The 10,884-nt window shown below is 42.1% G+C and overlaps 1 protein-coding gene across 11 annotated transcripts in view; it reads left to right on the top strand.

Annotated features, from left to right (window-relative positions):
- The first annotated feature begins 2,283 nt into the window (after window positions 1-2,283).
- STK38 (serine/threonine kinase 38) overlaps window positions 2,284-10,884 on the top strand; it is a 38,265-nt gene continuing 29,664 nt past the window's right edge. The window contains exons 1-5 of one of the 11 annotated variants that reach the window (XM_069073566.1): window positions 2,284-2,550; window positions 4,651-4,702; window positions 4,787-4,887; window positions 7,686-7,773; window positions 9,883-10,015. In XM_069073566.1, coding sequence (XP_068929667.1) covers window positions 9,885-10,015 — 131 coding nt within the window. In that variant the 5' untranslated portion in view covers window positions 2,284-2,550; window positions 4,651-4,702; window positions 4,787-4,887; window positions 7,686-7,773; window positions 9,883-9,884. Of the gene's footprint in view, window positions 2,551-4,650; window positions 4,703-4,786; window positions 4,888-7,685; window positions 7,774-8,779; window positions 8,868-9,879; window positions 10,016-10,884 lie in introns of those variants that run through there. The other 10 variants (XM_069073568.1, XM_069073570.1, XM_069073565.1 and 7 more) reach the window with 10 other exon arrangements.

Below are 10,884 nucleotides of genomic sequence, written 5' to 3'. Positions count from 1 at the left end.
GAGGTCACACAGGTTAAGCCTTCTGGTGCATGGGGAAAGTAAAGGCCTTAGCTATAAAATGTGTCATTCGAGCTGAAAGGGCCTTTTGGACCATCTAGTTCCTTCTTATTCAACCCTAACTTGTGATTTCAGTGGTAAGTCACAAGGCCTGAAATACCCCTGTTGTACTGAACCAAATTAAAACGTAATTGGGGAGTATTTTTAAAAATATATAAAATACAATAGAATGTAGATAATGTGAATATGTGGTTTTCTGAATCAATATGCAATAAGGGATCCTTATGTATGGTTGCTATTTGAGGTCAACACCTCTGGTGTAGGGAATTTGTCTTGTGGAAAAAGCCTCTCACTAGTGCAGATGCAACAGTTTTGCAGCTTATCCCCTTAAACATAAATGTTTGGGGGCACAGAGAGATTAAGAGACTTCCCCAGCTAGTATGGGGCAGAGGTGGGACTAAAAACCTGGTCTCCTTGACTATGAGGTCAGCTGTTTATCTGCTGGGCCATGCTGTCCCTCATATTACAGAAGAGAAAAGATAGTGAGATAGATAGAGTGCTGGGCCAGAGTCAGGAGGATCTGAGTTCAAATCTTGCTTCAGATGCTTGTTACCTCTATGATCCTGGGCAAGTCACTTCTGTTTGTCTCAGTTTCCTCAACTAGAAAAACCAGGCTGGTTGTGAGGTCAAATGAGAAAATATTTGTGAATTGCTTGGCACAGTAGCTGGCACATAAGTACTATATGTTAACTATTTTTACCATGCCCCCTTCTCTCCTTTGACACTGCCAACACACCCTGGTACAGGGCCTGATCACCTCATTCTTGGATCACTGTACTAGCCTGTTGTTTGGTCTCCCTGATTCAAGTCTTCCTTTTGTGTGTTCTCCATTAGGATGTAAGCTACTTGAAGGGAGGGCCTGTCTCTTCCTCTTTATTTGTATTCTGGGCACTTAGCACAATGCCTGGCACTATGCAACTTTTCTTATTGTTGTCCAGGCTTGTTTAGCTCTTTGTGACCTGATGGACCATGGTGAGCCAGGCCCTTCTATCCTCCACTATCTGGAAATCTATCCAAGTTCAAGTTCCTTGTTTCCATGACACTATCCATCTCATCCTCTGCTGTCCCCTTCTCCTTTTGCCCTTTCCCAACATCAGGGTCTTTTCAGATGAGTCCTGTCTTCTCATTAGGTGACATTTTTTGTTGCTTTTAAGTTGTTTCAATCTTGTCTGACTGTGACACCAATTGGGGTTTTCTTAGCAGAGATACCGGAGTGGTTTTGCCATTTCCTTCTCCAGTTCATTTTATAGATGAGGAAACTGAGGCAAACGGTATTATCAAGAGCTTAATAGTTTCCTTTTCCCCCCCTCTCCCCACACCAGTCAATCATCTCAGCTGTCAAATTAATCTTCCTAATGTGCAGGGAATCACCCCCCCCCCCCCACCCCTTACCTCCAAATAGTCAACAAACTCTAGTGGTTCCTTGTTAAATCTAGGATTAAATCTAAAATACTCTGTATTTTACCCTTCATAATCTGGCTCCTTCTTACATCTTACACTTTCCACCCTCTTCACCTCCTAAACACTTCCTCCTCGATCCAGAGACACTGGTCTTCTTGCCTTGAGCATTTCCACTACCTGTCTCCCATGCCTGGGATGCTCTCCCTCCTAGCCTCCACCTCTTGGTTCCTCTCACGCCTCAACTAAAGCCCCACTTTCTGCAAGAAGCTCTTTATGCTGGTGCCTTTGCTCTGTGACGATCTCCAATTTAACCCAGTTACATCGTGCAGTACGTACTTTTTTGCCTAGTGTCACCCCCTTCTAGAGAGCAAGGGAGACGTTTTTGCTTCACTTTTAATTTCCAATGGCTTAGTCCAATGCAGGGCACCTAGTAGGTGCTTTAATAAATGCTAGTCTTAAAGGGCGGGGCCAGGAATTGAAATCAAGTTTCCTGTTTCCTAATGCAGCGCTGTTTCCGCAGTCCTGGGCTGCCTGGAGAGTGGCAAGCGGAGGAGTAGAGAGAAAGACGCTTCATGAAGACGGAGAACTCTTTAAATTTATGGATGCAATTGAGTAACTGAGCCAGGCTCAGTCCGACCCTAGGCATTACGGACCAGGAGCGGCTGCGCGACACAAGCTAACAACCAGGAGCTGATCTGTTCGTTTAGCCCCATCCTCTCCCAGGGACGTTCCATCGCCCCGCCCGCGCCGCTAAGGAGAGCTCACGGAGGCGGAGTCGCGCACGCGCACCCTCTTCTCAGCCCCCCCCCTCCGCCTGTTCTCCCAGTCTGAGGCGCCGCCGCCACCGCCCCCAGGGAAGGAGTCTTGGACCTTCTCCGCCGCCGTCTTTTTCCGGCAGTTAGGGGCGCTTCCTGTTGTCCTCGCCCTCCCCAATAGCCTCTTTCCCTTCCCCAGAGAACCACCCCTAACAGCCGTCGAGAGGCTCCTCCCCTCTTCCGGCAGGCTGGCCGCGGCCGGGGGTCCTGGCCTGAAGACGAAGCCAGCAGGAAGGGACTGGCGCCGGGGCTCGGTCCTGCGGCCCGGGGGGCTCTGGTGAGCGGCCTCCTCTTTGTCACTCCCGCCTCGCGTCCCAGACCTCCTTTCTCCGAGCCCCGCGCCCTCCTCTCCCCACCTTCTCCGTACCCTTCCAAGCCCACCTCGACCTCCCCTTCTCCCAGCCCTGCTCCCTCCTCCCCACTGTCCTCTGGGTTCCCTTCCCAGCCCCCTCTGACCCCCCGGCCAAGGCCCCCTGTTCCCCTTCCTTCCTCTCTGTTCCCTTCCAAACCCACCTTCAACCTCTCCCTCTCCTACCTCTGCTTCCTCCCTCTCCCCACCTTTGTCGCTTTCCAAGCCTGCCTCTACCCTTTCTTCTCCCACCTCCGTTCCCTCCTCTTCCCACTGCCCTCCGTGTCCCCTTCCAAACCTGCCCCCGCCGTCTCCTAGCCCTGCTCCCTCCCTCTTTTCACCTTCTCTGCACCTTTTCAAGCCCACCCTTCTCCCAGCCACTCTCCCCCCTCTTCAAACCTTTCTCTCTGCTTCCTCTACTTCCACCCCACCCCCAGACCTTCCCTCCTCTGAACCCTGTTCCCACTTTCTGAACCTTCCTCTGTCCTTCCAGTTCTGGTCCTGCCCTAACTTTCTCTTCTCCCATCTCCCTCCCCCACTCCACACCTTCCTCTGCTTCCTCACTGAACTGCACCCCCCTTTCAAGTTCCCTCCTTATCAAGACTTCTCCCCTTCCCTGTTCTGCCCCACCCCAAACTTCTTTTCTCAGTTCGTCTTCTCTGCCTTCGTTCACCAACTGATTCTCCCACCCCCTCCCCCCCCCCCCCCCACCCTCCCCCCCCCCCCCATCAGATACCTCCCACTCCCAGCTTTCTCTTTTGCAAAGACCTTTTCAAACTTTGCGGTTACCTCTCCCAAAACTAATTGCCTTGGGCAAGTACCTCATCCCCTCCTCTCAGAACTGCCCATTCTGAGCCCCTCTCCTGATACCCTGCCGAACCCAGAGCCATGCCAGTTCCCAGAATTTCTCCCAACAGCTGCTCTCACCTCTGAGAGAACCCCTTCCCAATCTTCCCTTCTTTTTTCTTTCTTCCCCAGTTCCAAACTTTTTACTTCTCTCACTACTTCTCCAAACCTTTTTCTTCTGTTCTTACCCTCACGTATTCTCCTAGAATTACTGCCACTTCCTAGGCACCCTGCCCTCTCACCTTTCCTTCACACCACTTCTTAACCCGAGATTTCCATTAAGAATTTTCCCTCCCAATCTTCCTCTTCTGAACAACCCCAAGCTTCTCTTGAATGCTCCTTTTTCTCCCTCCAGTCCCCCTATCGGATCAGCTCTTGTGATCCCTCCTCTTTGCCCTGTCCCTGACCCCGCCTTCCCTTCTGTTCCCCGACAAACCCTCCAACTGCTTCCTGTTCCAATGCCTTCCTTTCAGAATGACTCCTTTGTTGCCCTCTCAACAACCCAAGGTCCTCTTCACCCAAGTCCCTAGCCCATCTGTGAAATCCTCTCTATACTACCCCCTCATTCTCCACATCCTCATTTGTTCTGTATTCCCCAGCCTTCCATATCCCCTCATACCCTTGATTCCTATGTAAGGAAGTAAATACCCAGTCTGTTCATTGTTTTTTCTCTTTTCTTTATTCTGTTCTCCTCTCCTCTCTGTGTTTTAAACATAATTGTGGTAGTTCCTTTCATCAGCTCCAAGTCTTCTCATACTATCTCTGATCCCCTTCCCTTTCCCAGGTTGCCATGAGCATTTTTCTGGAAAAGGAATGTTTCAAACTCCCTCTCCACCAAAGCCTTGGTACTTTGGGTATTTCCTGCTTCTTACCAAATGTCTTGTTAATTTTTAGGATACCAGGATTTGGGTTAGGGAAGGGGAGGTAGGAATGGTTATAATGAAGTATTACAGAAAACACTGCAGTAAGGGACAGTGCTTTACAGCTATAGGAAATAATAGTGCAGGTGATTTTTGTTAAGGAGATAAAGAAAATAGAATCATAGTTGATCTTTATTAACATGCATTATTAGAAACAACTCTGGGTGGAAGGTATGGGTATAATTCCCATTTTTAAAAATGTGGAGACAGGCACAGAAAGGTGATCTTGAAGGTCATATAATCTAATTCTCATATTTTACAGATGAAGAAAATGAAGTTTGGAGAGGTTAGATGACCTACCCAAAGTCACACAGGTAGTAAGTGGCAGAAACTGATTTGAACTTAGGTCTTGTGACTACAATTAGTGTTGCTTCCATTTTACCATGTTTTTTTCTCAGAGGTTATGTGCCTTGTCCAAGACCATACAACTACTAAGTGCCAGACCTGGGATTTGAATCTTTGAGCAGAGGAAGGAATGCAGATAAAATATTGAGGGAAGGTAGGTATCAGAAAGTGTATAGAAAGGGTAGCCCTGACCCTCCTGTAAGGAATGAGACTCAAGGGATTTTTAAAAGCTCAAGAACTAGGGAGGAGAGAGGAGTATCTAGTTCTCACATACCAAAGAGGGTGGCAATTGGATTGCATGTTTTAATCTCATAGATTGAGGTTGCAATTTTTTGAAATTATTTATTTTAACTGAATTTTGTTTTCACTTATCTGTTTTCATGCTGCTTCTTCCTTGTGTACATAAGCATTTTGAAGACAGGGATTCTTCCTTTTTTGTCTTTGGATCTCCAACTCCTAGCTTGTGTCTAGCACATAGAGTAGGAGCTTAAAAAATGATCTTTGAATGAATGAAAGAGACCTTTCTTGTTATTCAGAATACGAAGGCAGAGAAGTTAGGGTTGGAATGAAGGAAATGCTCTTTCTCCTTGTTCATTATTGTATCTGTCCCAAGGAAAGATGGGTTGGGGGAAGGGTCACCTAGACTCTGAATCTACATAGGAAAAAAAATTCCCTAAATCTAAAAAAAATTACACAAACGTAAATCAACTAGATATTAGCTTATTTTTTCACTTGTGTGATTGCAAGTATTCTGTCCTTTAGCTCTTTATAGCTACCAGTTCTTTTCCCCATCCACCTTATACACACACAAAGATCTTAACATAAGAGAACCAGAAATCAACAAGTATGTTTTAACAGGTGTTTGAGTGCTTATTCTGTATAGGAGTTCACTGTTCAGCAGAAGAGAATAAGTATACACATGTGAAACATTTAAGTGACAAATTAACCTTTGATGAATGATTCTTTATATTAACCTCAGATGCAAAGCAATATTCTAAGTGAGGTATATTCAAGATTTCAGTGGAACTGTGTGGGTACTCTGACCAATGATGCAGATCCCTGCTCATCCATGCTTTCTCATTTTTTTAAGTCTTGGCCATGTCATACCATAAATCTGACACAAAGGACCCATCCAGTATGCCATGGGGTCTTCCTTTCAAGGTTTCTTAATATAAAATAGGTACCAGTGCAGCTTTGTGTTGTCTTTTTGGTATTCCTCACACTTGGTACATGACTGACCTTTCCTCTTTCCCAATTATACATGTCTTTTATATCATTTACATCATTGCTTTTTCCATAATTTGTTGGTAATATACTGCAGCTTATTTACCAGGCTAGTAAAAAATAATAGGTGACATACAACACTTTAAGGTTTTTTAAAAGCACTTGACATAGATTATCTCACAGTTGCTATTCCCATTTTACAGATGCTGAAATTGAGGCTCAGGTCAGTTGGCTTAGCTACGATTGCCAATAAAAATCTGAGACAGGACCAAACTAAAACCTTTACTGACTTAAGATCTTTCCATCTTTCTGCTATACCACACACTACTTTTTATAAATCCCAGGGCTAGACAAGGTGTTCGTAGGGGGAAATGTTTAGAGTAAGTTTAATATACTGACTGTCTCTGCTAACATGACAGTGCTAACCAATTTAATTTTTGGAACTTTTGACCTCCTTTGGAACTTGAGATTTCTCCCTCAGTATTTTTCTGACAGTTTCATCTAAATGTTTAGAATTGAAGGATTTGTGTTTGTGTATGTCAATGACTGACAAGTTTTTTGAAGTTGTTACCAATTATTGTTTGTGATTTTTCTCTAAATGGAAAAAACATATTGAAAAATCCCCCAAAACATCTCATTTGCCTCTGACTTTTTTTTTCCCAAAAGAAAGAGAAAATGTTCAATGTAATACTATCCTACCAAAAAATTCTGGATTTTTTTTTTTTTGGAATAATATTGTGTGTAAAGATTTTTCCTCTTAAGAAATTTGAATTGTAATTGAAAAAACAGATCCTTTAGTGTATCCATGAGCTTAATTAACCTAAGGAAGACTCCTCCCAATGGTGCATATTGAAACCCTTCCAAGTTTTCTAATCCTGTGTCATTCTTTTCCATGTCTTTCTACAAACACTCCATTGAGGATTTACCCAAAGTACCAAAGGTCTTTCTCCAATTCTCTTAATATTTTGTGGATACTAATGCAGCTGTATCAGATGCTCTTCCTTCTTGAAACGTGATCAGTCTACCTCCTTGCTGGTCTCACAAGACCTTGATTATTCTTTAGATTACTTTTCCGGTGCAGGTTATCATTGTCAATATGCATCAGCCTTCTTACATTTTCACTTTCTGTTTTCCTCTCAGTCAGTTGCAGAGTGATTCTTCCAGTATTCCATGATTTACAGATATATAACATGAGTATTTATGTTTCAGTGTTGGTGATTAAAAGAATTTTTGTGAAAGGAACAGGTTGGGATAGATGACAGTGCTGTGCATCTTCACACATGTGGTCCAGCCCTAGCTACTTTTCTTGTTCGGGTCCCATCAGACTTCCTTTTTTATTTGTAGCCTCTAAGATCTATGTGCTTGACAGAGTGAATTGGTTGCTTTTCAAAACTGCATATCATAATATCAGCAATATAAATCCTTAATCCTCTTTATTATTCTCATATGAATAACAAGGCCAACTTCTTTTGAATGACCATGGCTTATAAAAAATTATTTCAAATTAATTTATTTTGAGAAGTTTGTGATACCCTTTTGAAATAACCAAAGAAAAATCCCTGGGGGTTTTAAAACCAACTTTGGAAATCACTCATGTATACTATGTTATGTTTTGTCTATTCCTGTATAAATACAGTAGCTTCTCAAGCTATATTCAAAATTAAATTTTACTGCTATATTCTTGCCACTTAATATAGTTAATTTCTTGATTTCTCTTTTCCTTCTCAGTGATCCCATATCACCTACATCAGAGGTATTCTGCCTAGCCCGAGGAGACCTAGAACAAAAAAGGTCAAGGGCTACCAATGGCCTGCAGGTTGGAACATGAGGAAATTTTAAATGAAAGCATTTAGTCCATAAAAGCAAGACGAAATACATTGGCATAAAATCAGAGCAGTTTTCTTGGTTTTGGGGAGACTACAGGGGGTAGGTGTGGAGAATAGCTACTCATGGAATATGTAAAATTGCTACAGAGCAATAGTATCTTTTTGCTAAAGGTTATGACAATTGGGCTTAAACCTTGTTACAACTGTAGAAAGAGGAAGTTTGAAGAAAGGTCAAAGGGAGTGATAATGTAGCCTTTGAAGTTGTAAGAAACCTGTTTGAAAGTTGCAAACTATTTCACTAAAGCATGTAGTGCTTAGAACAGTTTAACCTCTTTCCTTACCTAACCACCTGTTGGCTTTAAAATATTTAGAAAATAATGTTGAAGAGCTGATTGTGGGGAGAGCACTAGACTTGGAGTCAGAATGACTCTTGGCTCTGCCACTTCTGGCTGTATGACCCTTCTCTGGGCCTCAGTTTCTTCTTCTGAAAGATGAGGTGGGTTGTATTTGATGATTTCTAAGGTTCTTTCCAGCTCTAAATTTTGTGAGCCTATAGCAGTTTCATACCTTTCCCCCCATTTTTTTTCCTTTCTTGGAGTCAACATTTTACTGTATTTGTTTCTTTTTGTCATGGCCCTCACCCTTAAATAGAAGGTTGTATGCCACCAATGGAAATATTGTCTTTGTTCTTTAACTCTGATATCTGAAGTAATGGGAAAAATCTGTCCTGACAGTAAAATGATGTTATAAATTTTGTGATTTTTCTTTCATTTCTGTTGCTAAAATACAAAGGCACACAGGACTTAAAATTTCTTCTCATTCTCAGACAGATGAATCCCTACACAAAGGCACAAACACAGTTCTCACATCTGAATTTTTAAAAAGAGAGAAGGAAGACTGAGTTAAATTTTCCTCAACAATGTATTTAGTTTTACATGTGGTTTTCATTGTGGGTGGAGAGGGCATAAGAGTGACAAATAAGGAACCACACCCAAGCTTCACAAACCAAGCAGAGGTTTCTAAATTCTTTCTTCTAGTGTAGATCTCTGAAAAACATTTGAATTTGCTTCCCTTCCATAAAAATGTAAGTTGATATATTATGATGAAGTAGGTCTGTAGTGAATATTTTGGAGCTTGTATGTATTGTTTATCTTGGCACATTAGGAATGAAAGTGGGGACGGTTTTTTAGCCTGGGTTTTGAATCACTTTTCCTCTTCTGGGATTAGCCTTTGTTCATTGCCTGAGTGTGTTTTAAAAAATTGGTGAACTTTAACATTTTATTTCCTAGGTATAACAAGTACATGTTCATGCATGACTTTCTAGGATTCCTATTAAATCTTAAAAAAAGCAAACCATCTTTAAAAAACAACCAAATGATTGGGGACAGGGGAATCTAGTAAGCTTTTCATTAAATCATTGATTATTCCTCAATCTATCCATTAGTCTATCTTGATTTTCAAATTAGCTTTATGTTGAGGTGAAACGATGTTTATTGAGAGGAAGCCTGGGGGAGGTGGAAGAAGTAAAGTGCTGAAACATGTTGCTGGGGATGGGACAGGTTGGACTCTTTAAGCCATCTGGTCAAGAATGAGAACATGGGTTGGCAAAACGGTCTGGAAAAAAACATGGCTTTCATTTTAGAAAGATTTCTTGCTTGTGAAAGTTAAACATTTTCTTTGCAAAATTATGGTAAAAAGAAGTATGATGTTGTAGAGATGGGGGACAGACAGAGAACCAGGAGAGCTGGGTGTATTGTGACCCCTACTCTGCCACTGAGAAGCTGCAGAATTCTGCCTTATTCATTTTGCTTTTCCACACTCCAGCTTCCTCATCAGCAAAATGAAATGTTTAGTCCCGGCTGTCTCTGATGGTACCTTTTAGCTCTGAAGTTTTATGAATCTTTTTATGTGTATTGCAGATTCAGGGATAGACAACTTGCATCCCTCATTGTCTATGATAATAGTTGAACTTATACATAAAACTCAGAAACCACTTAAGTTTGAAACTTTAAGGATTCTTATCTAGGATTGTTTTCTTGGGAAGAAATGGTAAAACTAGTTGAATAACCAATGTCTCCATTTTCCTTGCTTTCCAGCAGCCATGGCAATGACAGGCTCAACACCTTGTTCTTCCATGAGTAACCATACGAAGGAACGGGTTACTATGACAAAAGTGACATTGGAGAATTTTTACAGCAATCTTATTGTACAACATGAAGAACGGGAAATGAGGTAAGATATTTACTTGAAGACATCACATGTTTTAGGTGTGAAGTGAAAGTTAGCATAGTAAAAACCGTTGTAACCATCATTTGTAGTCCTTACTAATAGCAGTGAGATGTCTACTTAAAACAAAAAGTTTTCCACACCTTAGCCTATGACGTGATTTCAAGCATTACTTATCAGGCAAACATTCTAATACAGCTGAGCAATTGGAACAGTTTCTTGGAGTTCACTGTAGTAAAATTGTGTGTGTGTGTGTGTGTGTGTGTGTGTGTACACATACATAGGTAAATATGAGGTAAATTGAAGATGAAAAGGAATGAACATTTGGGAGTGGGGCAGGCCAGGAATCCAAAAAAGTTTTATAGAGGAGCTGAGTCTTGATGGTAATGATTTTGAGAGGTAAAGATGAGGGGGGAGTACACACTAGGCATGAGGTACTACATTGACCAGTGCACTGAAGTTGGACAGGAAATACTGAGTTGGAGGAATAGCTAGTAGTCAAACTTGACTGGGACATAGGAACTATATCTGCTAAGGCTAGAAGGGTTATAGCTGGTTTTCAGTGACACACTGAAGAATTTGTACTTTATCATCAAGACATTAGGGAGTCCCTGAAGATTTTGGAGTAGGGCAGTGACCTAGTCATACACATGCCTTAGGAGTAGAGATCATTTTGGCAACTGAGTGGAGCATGGGTTGGAGGAGGAAGAGACTGGAAGCAGGAAGACCAGTTAAATGCCCATTACAGTAGTGCAGGTAAGAGGTGATGAAAACCAGAACTAGAAAGAAGTTTTGTGAGTTCATAGAAGGGGACAGATATGTGAAATGCTCTGGAGGTGTAATGGATGAGATTTGACAACTAATTGGATAATGGC

Source organism: Petaurus breviceps, unplaced genomic scaffold (assembly GCF_028583685.1).
Source record: "Petaurus breviceps papuanus isolate PSGF00001 unplaced genomic scaffold, PetGlider_PUasm1.0 90865, whole genome shotgun sequence".
In the NCBI taxonomy this organism is placed as follows: domain Eukaryota; kingdom Metazoa; phylum Chordata; class Mammalia; order Diprotodontia; family Petauridae; genus Petaurus; species Petaurus breviceps.
Note: the sequence above shows the minus strand (reverse complement) of the source record. Positions and strands in the feature narration are given on the sequence as shown.